The sequence below is a fragment of the Bos mutus genome, chromosome 26 (assembly GCF_027580195.1).
Source record: "Bos mutus isolate GX-2022 chromosome 26, NWIPB_WYAK_1.1, whole genome shotgun sequence".
Lineage (NCBI taxonomy): Eukaryota > Metazoa > Chordata > Mammalia > Artiodactyla > Bovidae > Bos > Bos mutus.
Genome location: NC_091642.1, coordinates 28,285,372 through 28,308,871, shown reverse-complemented (window position 1 = coordinate 28,308,871; position 23,500 = coordinate 28,285,372). Strand labels below are relative to the sequence as shown.

At 44.0% G+C, this 23,500-nt stretch overlaps 1 protein-coding gene and 1 pseudogene across 1 annotated transcript in view; one reads left to right on the top strand and one right to left on the bottom strand.

Annotated features, from left to right (window-relative positions):
- Window positions 1-2,286: 2,286 nt before the first annotated feature.
- WBP1L (WW domain binding protein 1 like) overlaps window positions 2,287-23,500 on the top strand; it is a 56,387-nt gene continuing 35,173 nt past the window's right edge. The window contains exon 1 of the mRNA XM_070363806.1: window positions 2,287-2,484. Within this exon, the coding sequence (XP_070219907.1) occupies window positions 2,395-2,484 (90 nt within the window). The 5' untranslated portion in view covers window positions 2,287-2,394. The remainder of the gene's footprint in view (window positions 2,485-23,500) is intronic.
- On the bottom strand, window positions 13,715-13,837 carry LOC138985870 (small nucleolar RNA SNORA70; annotated as a pseudogene).

The following is a 23,500-nucleotide window of genomic DNA, read 5'->3' as shown; positions in this document are numbered from 1 at the left end:
GTTTGTTTTCTGCATCTGTGACTCTACTTCTGTTTTGTAAATGAGTTCATTTGGACCCTTCTTTTTTTTTTTTAAGATTCTACTATAAGTGATATCATTTGGTATTTGTCTTCTGTGGCTGACTTATTTCACTGAATGTGACAGTCTCTCGATCCATCCATGTTGCTGCAAGTGGCATTATTTTGTTCTAGTTTTTTAAGGAAACTTCATGTTGTTCTCCATAACAGCTGTACAAATTTACATTCCCACCAACAGTGTAGGAGGGTTCCCTTTACTCCATATCCTCTCCATCATTTTTTGTTTGTAGATTTTTTTTTTTTTTTTGATGATCATTCTGACTGGTGTGAGAGAATACCTCATTGTATTTTTGATTTGCATTTCTCTAACAATTAGTGATGTCAGGCATCTTTTTGTGTGCTTTTTGGCCACCTGTGATAACTGACTTTTTTGTGGAGGACTTAAAACTCCTTGAGGCTGGGATTGAGACTCTGCACTAAGAGAATAATATGGCCCCTGCCTGTTATTCGATCTTTTCTTCTCCTCTAGGGAGTTTGATTGTGGAATGGATGCATTTCTAAGAAATTTAAGATTGGCAAAAATACTTGTCACTCTTTGCAGCACTTGGGAAAGTAGGATCAACATAGAGACAACCAATTTCTTCACTTACTTGTTTCCTACTTTGCCACCATTTAAGCCAAGAACAAACTCCCTTGGGCTCAGCTGTGGCTAGACCCGGCCAGGCTCTAAAATGCTTTGGCAGGCTTTTGAGAGGAAATTGTCAGCTAAAGGAAGCCGGCTTGTCTGCTGTGAGTCTTCATTTGTTTATTTTCCCAATATTGATGGAGCTCATGGTTGGGGCCTGTACATGGTTGTAGGGATTTCTTTTTAAAAAAAGAAAAACGAGTAAGATGTGGTATGGCCATACAAAAAGCTATAAATCTAGTGGGAAGGGTCAGGCAGGTAGAAACTATAGATACACGGTGTGGTGTTTTGTGAATTCAAAAGAAACAAGAGGGCGGGAACTGGGAATTTATAAAGGGGAAACTGTATGTGTATTTGGGCTTCCCTGGTGGCTCAGATGGTAAAGAATGAGCCCGCAACACAGGAGACCTGGCTTCTATCCCTGGGTTGGGAAGATGCCCTGGAGGAAGGCATGGCAACCCAGTCCAGTATTCTTGCTTGGAGAATCCTCATGGACAAAAGAGCCTAGCGGGCTACAGTCCATGGGGTCCCAAAGAGGGGGACACGACTGAGCTAATAAGCACTGCATAATGTGTAAATGAAGTTAAGTGTGCTGTCTAGCACAGTACGCTGAGGATCTCTTAACTGTGGGGAATGAGCAAAGCGTGCAGAAAACGTAGTGGCAGCAGGTGAGATAAAGAAGTATGCAGGGGCCAGGACACAGAAAGGACCGTACTGATAAGTTCGGATGATAAATTCTGTAGGTAGTTGCAGTATTTTGAGAGGGGAAGTCCTGAGACAATGATATTTGCTTTTAGGTAGTAGAGCACCCGTGTTCTGACCTGTGAAAGAAATTCGAGAGGGAAGAATTAGCAACTGGCTGGGCAGCAGGAAGCCTGTCTGTATTTAGCCAAAAAATGAGAAAACAGGTTGAAACACTGGAGCTATTTCTTAGGTAGAGTCAATAGAATTTCCTCCCTCGAGTACTTGGGTTGACAAAGCACTGTGCCTTAGGTAAAGATACTATCTGACATGGAATTCAAATTGACCCAAGCTGCTGCTTGAGCAATTTGAGACCAAGAGAGGGACCGACCTGGTACTGGGGCTGTGTTTAAAGACAAAAAAAATCAAGAGATTTTTAGATTATAGTAGCCTTCTTCTTTGAGAGCGCCCGGTTACTTTCTAAAAGTAACTTATTTTCCAACACCCTTTAGAATTACCAAACCTCTTCTCTTTGCTAAACCGTGGAAATCTAGTAGTTCCGCCACACTCAAGATGGTAAACACCAGACTTAGACTTTTCAACCCACGTTTTGGATGGTCCCGGCCCCCGTCGGAGGTACTTCCGCCACTCTCTGCGGAGCGAACGCATTTATACCGCCTCCCAGCACTCAAGATGGCCCGGCTTCCTCCTACTTTCCATTGGCTGAATTTCTCCAATTTTCCGTCTTCATAAGGAGGCGGAACTTCGATTTGATCGACAGCTTTTTTAACCAATGGACGAAGGGCAAGGGCCAATGAAGAGTAGGAACTGGAGAACCACCCCAGTGTCTGGGAGGGCGTTTGGGCTGGGGCGGGGTGAAGCGGAGCCGGAAACGGGAGGGGAGAGTGAAACAGGAAAAGAAGGGAAGAAGGAAGAACAGGGAAGAGGAGGAGAGGGAGGAGGAGGAGGGAGGTGGCGGCGCCGTGGCGGAGGAGCAGGAGCAGGAGGGGGATGGCGAGGAGAAGGCTCCTGGGTGGCATGGCGCTCCTGCTCCTCCAGGCGCTGCCCAGCCCCCTGTCAGTCAGGGCTGAACCCCCGCAGGTAAGGGGGAGGGTCGTGTGGCGGCCTGAGGGGCCAGGCTGGGGGCCTCGGGGTCGTTGAGGCGTGGCTGGAGAGGGCCTAAAGGAACGTTGTTACCAAGAGTTGTGGGCTCCTGAGACGGTCATCCATGCTTGAGTGGACAGGATCTGAGGGGGCGTCGATGTTTAGCCGAGGGACACCTGTGACGGTTTTGGTATCAGGGAGGAGGCAGAGGCATGCTGCCAAGTGAGTTGAGGGGCGTTTGAGGCGGCACTTCAGTCAGGTGGGCCGGGAATGATTGTGAATGGATAGTGGTATCAGGCGGGGCGTGTGTGGGGTGCGCATTCGTGTCCTCCAGTGGAGCAGGTCTGTGAGGCAGCGGTGCCGCGTGTTCGTCGGTGCGGGTAGGGGTACGTGGGTTATTGAGCCGGCCTGAGAGGGCGGCCGGGCTGAGAGGATACCTATTTCCAGCTGGATCGGGGTATGTTCTAGGGGCTTCTTACCCCATTTTAAGTGGTGTTGGAGGCGGGACTCTCGGAAGGCAGGTGGGATGAAGTAGCCTGGGACCCCTCAGCAGCAGCGCACACCTGAGCTGTAACAAGTTTTTACTATTAGGTTGACTGGCCTGGGGAAGCCAGTGACTGATGCTATCCTGGGCCAGCTCAGTTTTGAGCAAAGGATGGTGCTGATGCCGATACGGTCAACAAATGGAGCACCCTAGCTTTTCTTGCTAGGTGGCTTGTGCAGATTTCAGCCGCTGCTGGCATTTCGAAACTCTTAATGGGAGCGTTACCCTTGGTGCCAAGTTGGGTGGGGTGCAGTGGGGGGAATCACCCTCCTTCCCTTCTTTGCATTTGGCAAGGCTTTACTGTTCTGTTTTCTCTGTCTCTTCAGAAAGGCCTACACACACAGAGGAAGATGACAGAATCTATATAGTATAGCTTAGCACTTGAACTTGGTGTGGTCAAGAGTAGAAGCAGAATGCCAGCAAAAATACTTATCATTTTTCCTAGGAATTTATGAGCATCATGTTATGCCCATTAGTATCCTCTATTTAAAACATTAATTTTTTTTTAAGTGAGGTAAAATTTATAAAACATAAATCATTTGAAACCATTTGACCATTTTAAAGTGAACACTTAAGTGGTGTTTAGTACATTCACAGTGTTGAGCAACCACTGCCTCCATGTAGTTCCAGAATATTTTCATCACCTGGGAAGAAAACCCACTATCATTAAGCAGTTCCTCCCTGTTTCGCCTCCTCACAGCCCCTGGCAAACATCAGTCTACTTTCTGTGTCCATAGATGTATCTATTCAGGATATTCCATGTAAATGGAATCTTACAATATATGACCTTTTGTATCTGGCTTCTTTCCCTTAGCATAAAGTTTTCAAGGATTATTCACATTGTAGCATGTATTTCTTTCCTTTTTTATGGGTGAATAATATTCCATTGTGTGGCTCTTCCAGAATTTGCTGTTTCATCTGTCTGTGGAAGTATCACCTGCTCTTCTCAAAGACTGTATTTATGTATATTAGAAATTACATGTGAAAGGAGCAGAGCTCATTTTCTAGCCCAGCACATTCCCTTTTCTTGGGCTGGGACTCTTCTGTTCTAGCCTTTGTTGGGGTTCTTTCTTTTCTTAGTTAAAATCATAAACTGGCAGGAGAAATAAGTTTTCTTTATTAGAAAAGTTACTGCCCTTAGGACTGGTCAAGCTAAGAAGTGTAGATATTGAGTAAAATATAGAATAAACTGTTGCTTTTCCTTTACACCTGCACTTAAATATCTCTAAAGACTGTTCCCAATAACCAGTAATTAGCATTACTAGGGGGTTGATTTAGGAACAGTGCAGGCTTTGGAGCTGGGTTCCCTGGGCCTGTGGACTGCATCTCCCTAGTGGAGAGCAGTGATTGGCATCTGGTGGGAACCAGATCCATTTCTTTAACCGAATGGAAAATGGCGGTTCCTTCCCAGGTCATGGAAGCCTAGGAGGTGGAGAGAAGATGTGGGAGGGATCCTCAGTGTAATGCCCTCGTTGCCATTTGTGGATCACAGGCTGTTTGCTTATCATCTCTCTGGCACTTCCGATTCTTACTTGGGGGACAGGGCGGCTTTTGTACTTTGTTCCGTTTGGATGGATGCTAACACTGGACGGCAGCTATTAGGTTGTTACAGGTCCTGCAGAGAAGGGGAAGTTTCTGAAATGAGTAGTCTATCCCCCTGCCCCTTTCCCCCGAATACTCCTGCCTTCATCTTATAGACTCTCTTTCTCAGTATCTATGGTGAGAATTGTTTTGTGAATTTTGACCTTTGAAATGGAAGTTACTCTATAATAATTAACTCTGAATCCCCCACAATTTAGTTAATTTAGTTTTTGGTTTTTGTTGATTTTTTTTTTTTTTTTTGGTTTACAGAAATCAGTGAAGAAAAAAAAAAATTAGAGACCACTTGGTATAGGATGTACTTCAGGTACTTGCTGTCCTTGTTTCAACAAGTAGCTTCTGGCTAGCTCTGAATTGAGGAGGACTCTCTGTACTCTTTCCGTATTGAAAGTGGTATGGGTACCTCATTGCATTTTTTTTCTCTTGACATGGCTCTATCAGATACAATCTTTTTAATTAAAGTCCATTCTAAAGGAGATCAGTCCTGGGTGTTGGAAGGACTGATGCTAAAGCTGAAACTCCAATACTTTGGCCACCTCATGTGAATAGTTGACTCATTGGAAAAGACTCTGATGCTGGGAGGGATTGGCGGCAGGAGGAGAAGGGGATGACAGAGGATGAGATGGCTGGATGGCATTACCGACTCCATTGATGGACATGAGTTTGAGTGAACTCCAGGAGTTGGTGATGGACAGGGAGGCCTGGCGTGCTGCGATTCATGGGGTCGCAAAGAGTCGACACGACTGAGCAACTGAACTGAACTGAATTTATTTACAATGTTGTGTTAGTTTCTGGTGTACACCAAAGTGATTCAGTTATGTATATATGTGTGTGTATCTTAGCTCCCTGGTTGCTCAGACAGTAAAGAATCTGCCTGCAATGCAGAAGACCCAAGTCCCTGGATCAGGAAGATCCCTGGAGAAGGAAATGGCCACCCACTCCAGTATTCTTGCCTGGAGAATTCCATGGACAGAGGAGCCTGGTGGGCTACAGTTCATAGGATCACAAAGAGTCAGACAAGACTGAGTGATTAACACACACACATGTGTGTGTGTATAGAAACATGTGCACACACACATACATGTGTATATACATACGTGTATATAAACACACACATGCATATATGTATATACAGATAAATTCTTTTTCATAATACAATCTCTTTTAAAAACCTACATTTCATATCAGATAATATTTGGCAGCTTTCTTTCTCTGGTTCCAGTTCTGCACTGGAACAATTATTTCCTGCCATCCTGGCCCAGATAAGTTCATCAGTTTAATTCTTTCTGTGATTAGGAACTTAGACTTAATTCTCCTGTAGATCTTTGCAACTCAGATGTGATTCTGTGAATCTATAAAGAATAAAAAAGCTGTGGAGTCTCCAAACAGGAAGGCCTTGACATTTGTCTCTTTCAGTTGAATTATGATGGAGATACAGAGTTTCTTTCTTTTTCTTGTTGGTTAGATTCAACTGGAAAAATCTGACTGTAGTGTTTTAAAGCTTTAGTAGAAATGTCTTTTTCCATAAAGTGATCCAACCGATAGGTTGGGCGCAAATCTGTAGAGATGTGGTCCTTACCTTCCCTCTGCCATGCTTCAAACTTTGAGTTGGACAGGGGCCCTAGGTCATGGTTTGTTTTTTCCCACCACATCCCCCAATAGTGTATCCCTTCCCCCCACCATTACTTGTTTCTGCTGCCCTAGTTCTCAGTCCAGAAGCCCTGCTCCACTCTTCTTTCCTAACTACAGCATTATGGTGCGACCACCCTCATTCCTTCTTGTAGAATAGTGAGTTATGAGACTTTCAAATTCTTATCCTCTTTCTTTCTCTTTCTTAGCCTATTTTACACACCAAAGTGAGCAGTTGTCTAAAATCAACACCACGAGTTGCTTATGTAAATCCTTTCAGTAGACTCCAGCAAACATGTACTGAAACGTTCGTTCTTTGCAGCAGGCTATTATTATTCCTAGGCACTGCTGCTGCTGCTGCTAAGTCGCTTCAGTCATGTCTGACTCTGTGCGACCCCATGGACAGCAGCCTACCAGGCTCCCCCGTCCCTGGGATTGTCCTGGCAAGAGTACTGGAGTGGGGTGCCATTTCCTTCTCCAATGCATGAAAGTGAAAATGAAGTCGTTCAGTCGTGTCTGACTCTTAGCGACCCCATGGACTGCAGCCTACCAGGCTCCTCCACCCATGGGATTTTCCAGGCAAGAGTACTAGAGTGGGGTGCCATTAGGCACTGGGAACCCTCAAATGAGTAACCAGCTCCCTGTCCTCAAGGAGATGATAATCTTGTGAGAAAGACAGATAACAAACACTGATTTGTAATCTGGAGGGATCAGTGCTGTAATGGTTGTTCAGTTGCTCAGTGATATCTGACTCTGCGACCCCATGGACTGCAGCATGCTAGGCTTCCCTGTCCTTCGCTATCTCCCAGAGTTTGCTCCAACTCATGTCCATTGAATCAGTGATGCCATCCAACCATCTCATCCTCTGTCGTCCCCTTCTCTTCCTGCCTTCAGTTTTTCCCAGCATCAGGGTCTTCTCCAATGAATCAGCTCTTTGCATCAGGCGGCCAAAGTATTGGAGCTTCAGCATCAGTCCTTCCAGTGACTATTCAGGACTGATTTCCTTTAGGGTCAACTGGTTTGATCTCCTTGCTGTCCAAGGGTCTTAAGGATTGTAACGAGTCCCTATAATGGGAGTGCATGCAAAGGACTATGGGAACCATGGCTAGGACTGGGGGAAGGTGGGGATTTAGGGAATGCTTCATAGAGGGAGAGGCATTTGGACAGGGCTTTCTAGGTTGATAAAATTAAGTAGGATGTCTGTGGACCAGGAAGTTGGGGGTGGTGGTTGTTCCAGTATGAAAGAGTGGGAATGGAGTTTTTGGAAGAGGCACACAGTCTGTGGTGGAAGCTTTGCCTGTGGGTGTGCAGAGGACTGTGAGAGTAGGTTGAGACTTGAAAGGTGGGCTGCAGTTAGATGGTAAGGAGGCCTTTTATCCATTGTTGAAGCAGTGCTGTCCAGTAGAACTTATATGATGTTGGAAATCATCTGTATCTGTGCTGTCCATGTGTGGCTACTAAACACTTAAAATGTGACTAGGATAACTGAGAAACTGAATTTTTAATGATATTTAATTTTTCATATCAACTTTATTGAGAGATAATTCACTTGGCAAAGGATTCATACTTTTAAAGTGTACAGAAAATATATTTTTTCAGTAAGTCACAGGGTTGTGTAAGCATCTCTACTATGTAATTTTAGAACATTTTCGTCGCTCCACACAGAAACTGCATAACCATTAGCAGCCCTTCCCCATTATACCCCTTCCTCCTCCGGCCCCTGCAACTGCTAATCTACCTTCTGTCTCTTTGGATTTGCCCATTGTGGACATTCTGTATAAATAGAGTCATATACCACGTGGTCCTTTGTAACTGGCTTCTTTGACTTAGCATCATGTTTTCAAGTTTCTTCCATGTTGATCTATTGGTATTTATTTGCATGTATCAGCATTTCATTCCCTTTTTTATGGCCAATATTCGTTTGTATGAATGTACCACATTTTATTTATCCATTCATCAGTTGATGGACATTTGGGCTGTTTCCCCTTTTGGGCTATTGTGAATAATGCTGCTGTGTACATGCATGTACACGATTTTATGTAGATATGTTTTCATTTCTCTTGGGTATATACCTAATAGTGAAATTGCTGGGTCTAAGAAGTCTTTGTGTAACCTTTTGAGAAACTGCCAGACTGTTTTCCAGAAGTCTGGAATGATATGGTATGATATTGTGGCTGCTGCTGCTGCTAAGTCGCTTCAGTCGTGTCCGACTCTGTGCGACCCCATAGACGGCAACCCACCAGGCTCCCCCGTCCCTGGGATTTTCCAGGCAAGAACACTGGAGTGGGTTGCCATTTCCTTCTCCAATGCATGAAAGTGAAAAGTGAAAGTGAAGTCGCTCAGTCGTGTCCAACCCTCATCGACCCCATGGACTGCAGCCTTCCAGGCTCCTCTGTCCACGGGATTTTCCAGGCAAGAGTACTGGAGTGGGGTGCCATTGCTTTCTCCGGATATTGTGGCTACTGACCACCTATTAGATAATGCACATCTAACAGTTTTCCAGTGTGGAGCTGGAATATGGTCTAATGTAGTGGTGGAGTCATGGGTTGTGGGGGCAGACTATGTGAGTTCCAAACTTGATTCTTCCACTTACTGTCCTTGAGCAAAGTATTTAACTTTTTTGTGCCTCAGTTTCCTCATCTGTAAAATGGGGATAGTAATAGCATGTACCTTATAGATTTGTTGGGAGGTGAAAAGACATACTGTATGTAAAGCTTTTGGAGTATACTTAATGGTTATTAAATATAATAATACTTATCCCATGGACAGAGGATCCTGGTAGGCTACAGTCCATGGGGTTGCAAAGAGTTGGACATGACTGAGCGACTTCACTTCACCACTACTATTATTTTTGAGGGTCCTCAGAGTTCATTGTGATTGGTAAGTTGGTGTTACCTCTCAAACTAGGTTCAGAAACTGAGATTTGGGGAGTTTCAAGTGACTTCCTTGATCCTGTTCTATGTCTGAGTTTAAGTTCAATTCTGATCTTTTACTTGTGTAGGTAACTTTTCATGGTGAACCTATGTAGAGTGGTCTTCTCAATTGGGAACAATTTTTCCTGAGGACATTTGTCAGTGTCTGGAATCTATTTTTTTTTTTTTAAGTATTTATTTTTGGCTGCATCGAGCCCTAGTTGTGGCACTCTGGCTTTCTTGTTGAAGTACTCAGGCTCAGTTATTGTGGTGTGTGGGCTTGCTCCAGGGCACATGGGATCTTAGTTCCCTGACCAGGAATGGAACCCACATACCCAGCATTGCATGAGAGTTTCTTAACCGCTGAACCACCAGGGAAGTCCCTGGAAACATGTGATTGTCATAACTCAGGAGCATTACTGGCGTCTGTTGTGTGAAGGCCAGGGGTGCTGCTAAACGTTGAGGGTAGTCCCCCCACAACAGAGAATTGTCTGGCCCAAAATATCAGTAGTGCCAAGGTGGAGGAACCCTTGTGTGGTACCTGCTTTCCCCTTACCGGCTCCTGTTCAGCATCTTGGGATTTGCTTTCCTATAAAGAGATGTGTGTGAGATAACCTCTGACAACAAATTTCAGGTGGGACAGTTTAAAGCTTTGATGTCCTGAATCTTGATTAGTCTCTGTCGTGTTGACGTGTTACCAGTCAGCTTCGCTTTGTCAGCCAACATCAACAGTTTTGACAAAAGCACATTTTTTTCAGTCTGTGGTTCAGTAAGCAGGTGAGCCTCCCTCAGTCACCCCATCTTGAACTTTCTTTCCTCTCACTTTGGTCTACCCTTGTGATTTCACTTTAAGAACATGTTTGTTTTCGCCCCAGTGAAAGCGGGATGGCCAGTCACTTCCTTTTCTGTGTCCTCCATGGTCCCGTAATCACTCTGAACTGAGTCATGTTCTTAGAACTTTTTCCTTTGCTCGTTCCAAGTCTTCACTCTCCTCTCATTTTTAGCCTCACAAATGTTAGTTCTCACACACGCTCAGCCTGTAGAAACCATTAGATGTCCTCCTGTCGCCACGATGGAAGCTTACGGTCCTGGACCTCAGCGGGGCTGTGTCTGGAGGAGAGTCCTTTTGCCAGGCCCCAGGACGCAGCTCATCTGTGGATACTGGGCACAGGCTGACTACTCTGTGGGTGCTGTGGGAAACTTAGATGGCTTTGGATTTAAAATTCCAACTGCTGTAGAATGCCTGGCCAAGTCACGCACCTGAGGGCCTCGTTCTTTCTTGCCTAAGTAGCTGGACTGATGTTTGAGGGACCGTGAAGACCAGGTAGTCCAGTGACGCGGGTTCATTCTTTGCCCTGCAGCCTCAATGGTAGGCTTTGTTGGGGCCACTGAAGCCTACTCTGACCACACAGCGTGGCCACTGGGTGACAAGGAGTGGTGACAGTGGATCTGGGTGACCTGTTCTGCTCAGCAGCACACAGCAGACAGCCGTGGGGACCGCCCTTTTGGCCCATCCTTTACAGATCCACTAGGTGGAGCAAAGTCTGGCCAAAAACCCACATGCAATGTGGAAACCACAAACAAATACAATAAATCCAGAATACTGCAACCTGGGAGGTAAGGAAAAGGGAAACAAATTGCATTCTATTGAATTCTGCAGCTTGTTGATACATTTCTGGGCTTTCCCAGTGTGGGAATTAAAGTCCGTCATCCTTTCATACTTGTGAGTCTTGCCTGGATGGGGTTTTTTTGGATCCTCTCACTCACTCAGCTACATTCCCATAGCCGGATTTATTTACTTTTGGTTTTCATCTTTCCATACTTTCCTCTGTGGGACAGCAGATGAGCTGTGTATCTTCTATTCCTGGTGCCATCGTCACTCTCATAGTGTCACGGCTCAGTTTTGATTCACAATCTTAGGTGTTTTAAAGAATTTAAATTTGTTTTGGAAGAGATGAGAGTGAATGTAAGATGTTGTAAGAATATTTGTGGCTTGGAATCATGGATCTTAGAGTGAAGTTATAAAAAAATATCTGTTTTGATTTTTAAATATGGAGCAAGACGGATTATGTTGTAACACTATTTTATTATACATTCTTATAGATCAGAAGCATGCCATTCATGGAGAAAATAATCATATTTCTCATAACTGTTATTTGTTCCCCATTTAAAAATTATATTCCTCATCTAAGATTTCACCTGGCAATTTCACTCTGGTTGTGTTAACCAATCAAACACAGAATGAAAGCACCATAGCTTAGTTTATCGATTGGATTTACATATTTGTGGTTTATTTGGGAGAGAACGTTAATATTTGGCTTTCTGCACTGGGATGTTGGAGCACTGTAGCTCTTTGGGACTTAAATATAGAGTTGAATAGTGTAAGAAGTTCATCCTGTGTACTTCTTTCTATTTTCTTGAGCCCCTTGTTTTCAAATATGCAAATCCTCTTGCTGCTGCTGCTGTGGTGGATGGGGGTGAGGAGCAGAAAACCTGCTCTGGCCTGATTCAGAAGAAGGTCCACTCTGGCTGTCTCTCCATTGCCTTTTTTAGACCTGATTGCTGCTTTTCTTTGGGCTTTAAGTTACGTTTTCATATCAGTTTTTAATTACACAAAAATAATAATGGCTCATAACAATGATAAGTAACAGAGAAATACAAAAATAGGGGAAAAATTGAAAGTTTGTGGTTTGGTGTGTATTTTTGGTGGTTTTTCTGCTTATGCTGCATATTTATAGATACAGCAATATAACTCCTATGTATAAACTTATATACACATAAAATACATGAAATTGTTGGTATGGGTAGCATTCTTTGTTTTCTTTCATTTATTTTTTAAATTTTATTGGAGTATGTAATTTTATTGAATTTACAATATTGTGTTTCAGGTGTATAGCAGAGCAAATCAGTTATACATATACACATATCCACTATTTTTTAGGCTCTTTTCCCATGTGAGCCATTAGAGTATTGAATAGAATCTTTCATTTGTTTTTGAAACAAAAATGGATACTTTACATGTAGTATTTTAACAATATGCACTTCTTTTAAACCTTCATATATTGTAGACTTCTTTTCATATGGCGTGTATGCCTCGTGATTTTTTTTTTAATGCCTGTATGTTACTGCTTGAGATCAAAAGTTATTTAACCACCCCTCCATTAATGAACATACATTGTGTCCAAGGTTCTGCATTTTCACACTGTGCTATAGTGACCATTGTTGCACTTATTTCTGTCTGCAATTTGCTAGATTCCTAGAAGTGGAATTAGGGGTTATGGGGTTATAATGTGTGGACATTTGGAATTCAGGGCCAACAGTGCCAAGTTGCTTCCCAACACGGTTGTATCAGCTCACATTCCCATTAGTAGGGCTTACTTCCCCGCACACGTGAGTAACATTTCTTCACTGGCGCCTTCTGCTTGTCCTTGAAGATGTGTCTTCTGATTCTTAACACAGGCTTCTAGAGACCATTTCGGTTTACTTCCTCAAAGGCCTAGAGGTCTCCTCCCTGTCTGCAAACTGGTTGCTCCCTTTGCTGTGGAGCAGGATTCACCCAAGGGCAGTGGGCCTGTAGCCAGAGGAGGGTAGAAATGCCTGCCCATCTGCCAAAAGAAGTGGTTTGTGGTCCCCTCGAGAATGTCAGGCAGGTGCCTGGAGCTGTTGGCCAGTCGCTGTGAGGCACACGAGTTTAATTTCAAGCCCAAACTACCACCCTTCCATGGTAGTATCCCAGAAGAAGAGATGCTTGAAACTGGCATTGTTGCAGAGTGCAGACTCTAGAGCCAGATTACTTCCATATAACCTTGGGCTAGTTAGTTAACTCAGTATCCTCATCTGTAAAATGGGATATTAGCACCTAGCCTATAGGCAGTACCTGCCACATAGTAATTACTGGGCAAATGTTAACCTTTGTTGTTGTTATTATTAATTATTTTAGCTCTGGTGAACATTAAGGCTTCTCCATTCCCTTACTGACGCAAGACTTATTTTTGGTGGAGGGATTTAAGAATACATTTTGGTTTACTCCTTGTCCAAACTGAACATGAATCACTTTACATACCATCCCCCTTGGCAATCAGGTGAGAGGTGTTTTTTCGCCATTTTATTTTGGACAGGAAAGTAGGACTTACTGGTGGGTATGAGTAAGGAGGAGACAGCACCATGGCTGTCACGAGTGCAGGGGCTGCCATTTGTCCAGGGGGCCAATATTAGGGATGTATTTGACCCCACAGCCATCTGGGGTGAGCCACTCTTCTGTTCCCATGTTTTCATCCTCATTAAACTTAGTGAATCCCCACTTCTTGGAGACGTGGACCTTCTGATGGCCAGGGAGCTTGAACTTGGCCCCAAGGAGGGCTTCGGTCATATGCTTCTTTTTCTGCTGCTTGGTGCGGATAGACATTATAATTTGGCCAACGTGGACCCTGACCACTATGCCCTTTGGAAGGCCACTGGCCACTGAGGCCTTCCAAAGACACTGAGCCTACCTGTCTGGAACCTTGACTGGGGACAGCATGCCAGTCTTGAAGGTCCTGGAAAGGGCTGTCTCCAGGATCCCTTTGAGCAACCTTTGAGCACAGGCAACAGGCTGCATACACTACCGAGGAGGCTGCTGTTTGCAGCCTTTGCACCAGGCCCCCATGATCAGCTTAATTGGCTGCAAAACAATTGGTTTCTAATAGTAAAGTGTGAAATTATTTATTCTTAGAGCAGGTAAGTTAGGGTATATGATGTTACTCTGATATACACACCATTGTACTCTCTTGAGCAAGGAAGAGAGGGGGGGTTTTGGATCATCGTTCATTCTGTCCCCAGCGCTGCCACTTGAAGATCTGGCTGTTCTCAGCTCACAATGTACTTACTGAGCTGAGGGGCTCCCTGAGGCTTCTTGACACCAGTCCCCAACCTCCATTTGGTACTTCCTCTTCTGAGTTGAGAATGCTTTCTGAGGCTTGCTTTTATTTTATTTTTGTAATACAGCTTTTGTTGTTGAGTCACTCAGTCACATCCAACTCTTTACGACCCTATGGACTGCAGGATGCCAGACCTAATACGGCTTTACTGAGATGTAATTCACATACCATACAATTCACTCTCTTGGAATATACAATTCAGTGAGTTCTAGTATATTCACAAGTTTGGGCCACCATCACCACTATCTACTTTCAGAACATTTTCATCAATTACAAAAGAAGTGCTGTTATCAGCAGTCATTCCCACCCCTCCTTCCAAGATCCCCCAAATCCCTGGCAACCACTAATTGACTTTCTGTCTCTGTGGACTTGTCCATTTTGATCAATTCATGTAAATGGAATCATATGCCATGTGCTGTTTTATGACTGGCTTCTTTCACTTAGCATTGTGTTTTCAAGATTCATCCATGTTGTAACATGTCAGTAAGCCACTCCTTTTTAAAAAATTTTCATTGGAATATAGTTGATTTACAGTGTTGTGTTTCTCCGTGCATGTGTGCTTATTTGCTCAGTTGTGTCTGACTCTTTGTGACCCCATTGACTGCCAGGCTCCTCTGTCTATGGCATTTTTTCTAGACAAGAATACTGGAGTGGGTTGCCATTTCCTCCTCCAGGGGTGCTTCCCAATCCAGGGATTGAACCCATGTCTCCTGCATTGCAGATGGATTCTTTACTGCTGAGCCATCAGGGAAGCTGGTGTTCATTTCTGCTGTACAGCAAAGTAAATCAGTTATCAGTTCAGTTCAGTCGCTCAGTCGTGTCTGACTCTTTGCAACCCCATGAATCGCAGCACACCAGGCCTCCCTGTCCATCACCGACTCCCGGAGTTCACCCAAACTCATGTGCATCGAGTCAGTGATGCCATCCAGCCATCTCATCCTCTGTTGTCCCCTTCTCCTCCTGCCCCCAATCCCTCCCAGCATCAGAGTCTTTTCCAGTGAGTCAACTCTTCGCATGAGGTGGCCAAAGTATTGGAGTTTCAGCTTTAGCATCAGTCCTTCCAAAAAGTACATATACCTATATCCACTCCTTTTTTAGATTTTTTTCCCCATGTAGGTATTACATAATATTGAGACAATTTCCCTGTACTATACAGTAGGTCCTTATTAGTTATCTATTTTATATATAGTAGTGTGTATTTGCCAATCCTAATCTTCCAGTGTATTTCCTACTGGTAACCATAAGTTTGTTTTCTGCATCTGTGACTATTTCTGTTTTGCAAATAAGTTCATTTGTACCAATTTTTTAGATTGCGCATATAAGTGGTATATGACGTTTGTCTCTGACTTCACTCAGTATGACGGTCTTTAGGTCCATCCATGTTGCTGCCATATGTTATTCCTTTTTTATGGCCAATGAATATTCCATTGTATGTATGTAACACATTTAGTTCTTCACTGATGGATATTTGGGCTCTTTCCACTTTGGTTTATTATGAATAATGCTGCTTTGAACATGAATATACAAGTTTTGAGTGGACATATGTTTTCTTTCTCTTGGTTATATACCTAGAAGTGGAATTGCTAAGTCATATGATCACTGTTTAACTTTGGAGGAACTGTTTTTCATAGCGGCTGCACCATTATATATCCCTACTACCAATTTGTGAGGATTTTAGCTTCTCCACATACTCTTTAACACTTGCCTTTTTTTTTTTTTTTTAAATAATCATAACCATCCTGGTGGGTGCATCCCATTGTGGTTCTGTGAAGAAGGCTGAGCGCCGAAGAATTGATGCTTTTGAACTGTGGTGTTGGAGAAGACTCTTGAGAGTCCCTTGGACTGTAAGGAGATACAACCAGTCTATTCTGAAGGAGATGAGCCCTGGGATTTCTTTGGAGGGAATGATGCTGAAGCTGAAACTCCAGTACTTTGGCCACCTCATGCGAAGAGTTGACTCATTGGAAAAGACTCTGATGCTGGGAGGGATTGGGGGCAGGAGGAGCGTGCTGCGATTCACGGGGTCGCAAAGAGTTGGACACGATTGAGTGACTGAACTGAATAACTAGTGATGCTGAGCATCTGTTTGTGTTCTTATTGGTCATTTGCTTATATTCTTGGGAGAAATGCCTGTTCAATCCTTGGCTTATTTTAAAATAAGCAGTCTTATCTGACTGAAGGGACAGCAGCCTTCCCATGGAATCCCAGTGAGTGAGTGCTCAAGGAGAGATTTTCCTTTAAAACCAGACTTTGTTAGGGTTCTGGCACTCTACACCTAGCCATGCTACCTCTGATTCTCATGACCCGGGGCCAGTTACTTGAGCTGGCTTAGAGGTGGCTCTGAGACAGTCATTTCTGCTGTAAGAGGCCCACAGAGTCTGCCTTCTCTTGGCCAGAGTCTTCTACCATCTCTCGTGGAGATTCATGATACATGTGTTCTACAGTTAAGCCTCTGAAGAATCCCACAGTAAATACTTATCTGATATCATTATCTAATATCTTATCAGATAAATGGTTTGCAAATATTTTTTCCCTGTTCTCTGTTGATTTTTTCCCACTTTGTTGATGGTGTCCTTTAAAATACAGCTGTTTTTAATTTTGATCAATGTCACTTTATGTTCTTTTGTTACTCAAGCTTTTGGTGTTCCCTAGTTCTTTTAGGGCTTTCTAAACTTAATATTATTTAGGGTAAAAAATGGACATTATTCAGAATAAGATCCTTTATTTATTTTACTATGGAGCATTTTAAACATTTACAAAAATAACGCTAAAGAGAATGATATAATACAATGAAGTACCTACGTACCTACCTCCTAACTTCAGCAATTTAGCATTTTGGCCAGTCTTGTTTTTACCTATATCTACTTTCACTTTCATTCATCCCCACTGCAATTATTTTGAAGCAAGTTGCAGACTTCTATCATCTCAACCATAAATAGTTCCGTTTGAATCTCTACAAGATAAAAGAACTTTGTTCCAGAACATAACCGCTCTCCCATACCACACCCTAAAAACTTGACAATAATTCCTTAATATTACAGGAGAGGATCTTGCATGTGAAAATTTAATTTGGATCTAGAGGTAAAAATCTAACGAGAAAATTCAGCTAATTATGACAGTTCTTCTGTTTTCATAAGGAATTATCCAGAAGAGTTACACCACTTTAAAAAAGTTATACTACCCAGCGATACCCTTCAGTCCTATGAGTATCAAAAAGTGCTCTTCCAACCACAGGTCTTTCTTTTTTCACTTGAACAGCTCTAGTGGTGAAGTTTTAATCATGGCAGTCCTCTCCTTTATCCCTCTGAAATCTTTGTCTTTTTTTTAGGGGTTGGGGGATACATGCATCCATTTCTAGCCTCTGCCCAGTATATAAAGTGAAAGATTAACTTCTGATTGTGTAGGGAGAGGTTTTGGGAAAATCCTGTTCTTATCAGAGATTGCACAGAGGTTCAGAGAAACACGGGGAATAGAGGAGACCAGCCCGCATGGCTTGTCTTTCAGCTGTCCAGAGCAGTGTCCCCCATCCAGAGCCTGACTGACTACGCCTGCCCTCAGGGTACAGTATGGTGGGGGGGAGCAGTTCACAACTGATGAGTAGAGATGGAAAATAGAATTTGGAGGCTGAAAGACGCGATAAGATAATGATTCTATGAACAAATGTTCAGTAAGAAAGGCTGTGCTGTTTGAAGTGTAGGAGGCTTAGGGTTAAAGAAGCTGCTTAACTGTGGGACCCTTCCGAGGCTTAACTGTAAAGTACATGCACCGTGAATCTCTAAAAGAGACCGTAAACTTCTTCAACCATGTGAGCATCTTATCACACAAATAGCTGCCTTGGAGCGGCTTCTGGGTGATGCTGATAGAAGTAGTGCAGGCTCAGAGAGGTGAAGTAACTGGCCCAGGGTCATGAGAAGGAGTGGTAGAGTGCCAGAGCCCTGACAGAGTCTAGCTTGCAGGGAAGTCTGCCTGTAGGCAGTCACTCACTGGGATTCTACGGGAAGACCTCTGCCCCTTCAGTTAGAAACCGTCGGTCTAGCCCTAGGTCACCTAGCATTCTCAGACCTTCGGTGTACTGTCCGGCAAGTGGGAGTGGTGGTAACTGCCTGGCCCCATCATCAGCTGATGTAAGGAACAACGAAGAGAGATGTGAAAGTAGTTTATAAACCTTGAATTCTTTGCAAGAATGATGCTTTATTGTGTCTCTCAGTGGTCAGTGCCTCCTTTTCTATAATACTGAGCACGCCTTGCCAAGGATATGCATCTTGAGCAAAGTGAAGGACTTCGGAACGGTGAATATCAAATAGGATATTGGTACCTGCTGCCTTTTTTCCTGAGAGGTACAGTAGCCTGCACTGACTTCTTGCTGTGATGGGATGCTTTTTCAGAGGCCCTTCCAGCATTTTCTCCCCTAGACGTTAGGCATACAGAGTAGGGTCTGCCTGCCCACCTTTGCTTTGCTCTCATGCTTTCTTCATGATTTGGAGCCATGGTCAAAGTGTCTTTGAAGTCGGTTTACATACTGCTGTCATCCTGTGGGAGTCCACAGGGTTCAGGTGTGGCCTTGGTTGGCCATAATGTGATGAAAGGTCCAGCATCCTTGGCATCTGGTGTGATTCCCTCTCCAGTTTCACCACCTCAGTCATCATCTTACTTGGGCTATGGACGTGTGTGTTCCAGAAGTTTTCGCACTCCCTACATCTTCTGGGAAGGATAAGTTGTCTTAAAGTTTTCTGCTGGTGTTTTTGACCATGAAATCTTAGACCTGAAGAAAGTTTGGTTACCAAATATCCTAAGGAAGAAGGAGGTAATATTTAATTTACATAAGATCTAGGAAATGAGAAAAGGCTTGGTGCCAGGAGCTGTGTTTCCAGCTAGGCCTTATTAAGTCTCATAGTCCTTTAAGCAGAAAAGGAAACTTCCTGGTGTTGCTAATGGAATTTCTGGTGGATGGGAGACAAAACCAGGGCCTGCTTCATCCCATTCCCCATATCTGAAAAACTATTACTGGGGCGTTCAGTCATGTCCCAGCTGTGTACCTTGAGGAAGGGAGTTTGGCTTTTGAGATGGCTTAAGTGCTTTAAATTCCTCAGCTGAGAAAATTGGAGGTGGATAACCAGAGGGTTTCCCAATCCCTTCATCAAGCCTTATGAGCTCAGAATACCATCCAGGTACTCTCCTTATCTCTCAGCTGTTTTTCAGGTTTCTGTGACCAGGAAAAAGTCACCTGCCCTAATGTTTTGGGTTTAGTTGTATTAACTTCATTTTTACCATTTTCTCTGTAGTTGTCAATTCCCTCATCCATGTGATCGTCTTTTCTTGAAGGCCTGCTTTGTGCGATGCATTGCTTGGTACTGTGAGGGACACAGAAATGGAAGTTATGTACCTTGCCCTTAGTTGCTTATACTATACAAGAGGAGATAGGCCTGAGAATAAATGACTTTGCTGACACATAGACAAGGGAGCAGATCTTCTTATAAAGCACAACCAAGATCTTACACTGGAGAGTCTGCACACTTGCTCTTATGACTTTGCACCCGGAGAGCCCAGAGCTGCTTGCAGGTCCTCAGAGTTGAGGTGTCTTGAATAAAATGACATGATGTTGGCCCTTCCAGGGGCCTGCCACCATTTCACCAAAAGTGGGTTGAGTCTCTCTTTGTCCTGCCCCTAAGTGGAAGCTGAAATCAGATTTAGTGGAGGCCTTGAAGTCTAATTTCCCTAAATGGAGTTCTCTTTCCAGGTCACGTGTGTATCATGTATTTGGTGTGACCTAGGTTCCCCCTTTTTTCTTATTCCGATTTTTGGTTTAGAGAGCAGTTTGTGAGGAGACATGAAATCTTTCTGGGGACAGCCTTAGTTGTAGCTTGCTGATTTTCCTGTAATTCTTGGCTACTTGCCAGTTTGGTTGAGGTTGAACTGTTTTCAGGGCAGGAAGAATGAACCTAGCATTTTGGTATAAAAACAAACAAGGCTGCTGTTGTGCTTGATAAAGCTAAAACTGTAGACCCAGCAGCAGCTCATTAACCATCAGTGACAGCTCCTGGTTAGTGGTGAGTTTCAGAGACCCCTAGACTTTCCAGAGAAGGCAGTAAATATTTATCCACTAAGGTAATAAATACCAAGAGTGATTGATTGTCAACAGAAAAGGATTTTCTTGTTAAGGGGCAGATAAGCAGGAGGCAGAAACCTTGGGAAGCTGTTGTAAACCACTTTCAGCTTCTGCTACTTTGACTTCTCTCTCTATTTAAAAGATTAAGGCTGTACCATTGCATGGAGAAGGCAATGGCAACCCACTCCAGTACTCTTGCCTGGAAAATCCCATGGACGGAGGGGCCTGGTGGGCTGCAGTCCATGGGGTCGCTAGGAGTCGGACACGACTGAGCGACTTCACTTTATTTTTTCACTTTCATGCATTGGAGAAGGAAATGGCAACCCACTCCAGTGTTCTTGCCTGGAGAATCCCAGGGACGGGGGAGCCTGGTGGGCTGCCGTCTGTAGGGTTGCACAGAGTCGGACACGACTGAAGCGATTTAGCAGCAGTAGCAGCATTGCATGGATGTCTTTCTTGCACCTCCCACATCCCCCCACAAAATCAGATTCAGGATTTATCATATTTTCGGAGTAAATATAATCAAACAGCAAGAGAACCAAGATACTTAACTTACTTAACAAAATAGAAATTCCTGCCCTTGACATTTATAGTGCTACCATAGTCATTAGAAAGAAAAATTGTGCCACTTACAGGTGCTCAGTAAACAGACATATGTGCTGGCTTCTGCACTGTTCCGCCAGCTGATCTTTGCTTCATCTTCTTCAGCCTTTCTTGAATGCCCCGTGTGCCCTTGTTTTCATGCTTTTGGTCATGCTTGGCCTTGCTTAGTGCTTTCACCTTCTCCCCCAAACCCTACTTTTTTTTTTTAGTTAGCCGTCTCACGGTGACACTTTCTTTGGCCAGTCTGTCCCTCAACAGCTTCCTTTCTTCAAGCTCTTCTTACACTTCTGGCTCTACTCCTTCCCTCACTTTTATTATAGGGTGCCATTTGTTTCTGTCTGAGGTCTTTTCTCCCTCACTGTGTAATTGAGTGAGTCACTCCTTCAGGGCAAGGCCAGTTCATCCAGTAGTGATCTTTCCCATCCCCGTGGTCTATCCTGGTGGCTGGACGTGACTGTGACTATCATGTCACAGAAGAGGGGGAAGTGACGGGTGTAATATCAAAACACTGTGTCCATGCGTGTTCAAGCCATTTTGTCCAACCACACAGGTCTGGCTGAAATGCTGGCTCCAGCTGCCTACTAGGTGTGTGTTTTTGAAAGAGTTACCTAACTACACTGAAGCGCATGTTTGTCATCTGTAAAATATGAGATAGCAACATAGGTTCAGGTTCTCCCTCTCTGAAATATATCATCTGATGTTTAACAAGTGATTGTGTACTGCAGTTGTGGGCTGTTTACCCAGCCAACTTCTGGGAAGACTCAGGAAAGTAGTAGGAGAGCATCCCCGGGTTTTCACGGAGGCCTTGTAGAAGAAACAAGCCCTGTGCCTTGTAGAACTCCTTGTCCCTCTTGGAACCCAGGAGAGGTGTGTTACCTTGCCTCGGCAGGCTTGCTCCTTGTCTGCCTTTGTCCAGCCCCAGGACACAGATAAGTTAGTATTCTTGATTTCTGGCAGCTGAACAGTCCGTAACATTTCTACTTGGCAAGGTTCTGCAAATCTTTGTTCTGGGCTTGGAATTCTTCCTATGGCATTCCCCAAAATAATTACTTCAGGATCCTTTTATTGATGCCCAGCTTTGCATTCGTGACATGATGTCTTGGTTTGACTTTGATTGTGGCGCTCCTGTCAATCTGGGGTTTGGGTAAGTATTCATTTCTGCATTTTTTGAGTCAGAACTCGAAGGCATTTAAATGTGCTTGTAGACAGCCTGAGAGTGATAAGAAAGGTCTTTTATTTTTATCTTAGATGTTCTGTGTCTGCATCACAGCCTCTACTCAAAGCGTCTGGAAATAAAAGGCTTTAGGTCTGGAGATTAACTCCTGCCCTGGAAGTTGGCAGTTGCTATCCTGTTCTGACAAAACCCTCTTTCTTCAGATTCCTTGATTGCGAAATGAGAAACTCAGAGCCCTCAGCCCTAGTCTCCTTTAGCCTCTGCTGGCCAATGAACATTTCACCAGGTTACCTGAGATCCAAGGCATGGAAGACCTTCCATGCCACCTTGCTCCTTGTGTGGGGACCGGGTGCATGTTGGGAACTTTTGAGAACTTTAGGACTGTCCTAGTCTTTTACCTCATGGAGCTCAGGCCCCAGAGTCGGTCCGAATGCAAGGCCCTGACCCTGTCCTTGGGAACACCACTGTCAGATCCAGTGGTAAGTGACAGTCTACAGAGGGTTCTAGAGCACTGACTGGGAACATGAGTGTCTGCTTAGCGTTTAGCTGACCCTCAGTTCCGGTTTTTGCTTTACTGGTCACTTCTGGTTTAATATCATGACTCCTGTATTACTGTAAAGGAAAGAGTCTTCGGAGCCAGAGACGTCATTCAGATCCTTGCTCTTACTCTGCCTGCTATGTGACCTTGGGCAGGTCTCCATATGCCTCAGTTTCTACAGCTGAGCAGTAAGGATATTAATACCTACATGATGGGATCATGAGATGTTGGTTAAATAAAAGTTCTTAACATAAAGACTGGTTTCATTGTCAGTACTAGCAAATAACTTGTCTCTCCCTGCCTCTTTCCCAGAATTTTTTTTTTTTATATTTATTTTTAAAGTTTTATTTATTTAGTTTTGGCGTGCTGGGTCTTGGTTGCTGTGCAGGCATTCTAGTTGCAGTGAGCAGGGGCTGCTCTCTAGCTGCAGTACATGAGCTTCTCGTTGAGGTAACTTCTCTTGTTGATAAGCACAAGCTTTCAGCATGCAGACCTCAGTAGCTGCAGCTCATAGGTTCGATGTTTGTGGCTCCCAGGCTCTAGAGCACAGGCTCAGTAGTTGTGGTGCACAGGCTTAGTTGCCCCTTGGCATGTGGAATCTTCCTGGAGCGGGGATCGAACCTGTGTCTCCTGCATCGACAGGTGGATTCTTTACCACTGAACAACCAGGGAAGCCCTTTCTCAGAATTTAAGGATGATAAATGCATAGGCTGCCTAGGAAAATGTTGCCAAAAGATTCTTAAATCAACTATAGCGAAGGAATGAATTTCACTAGCTATGAATATATATTATGTTGCAATGAGTGAGTGAGTGAAAGTCGCTCAGTCGTGTCCAACTCTTTGTGACCCCATGGACTATACAGTCCATGGAATACTCCAGGCCAGAATACTGGAGTGGGTAGCTATTCCCTTCCATAGGGGATCCTCCCAACCCAGGGATTGAACTCAGGTCTCCCACATTGCAGGTGGATTCTTCACCAGCTGAGCCACAAG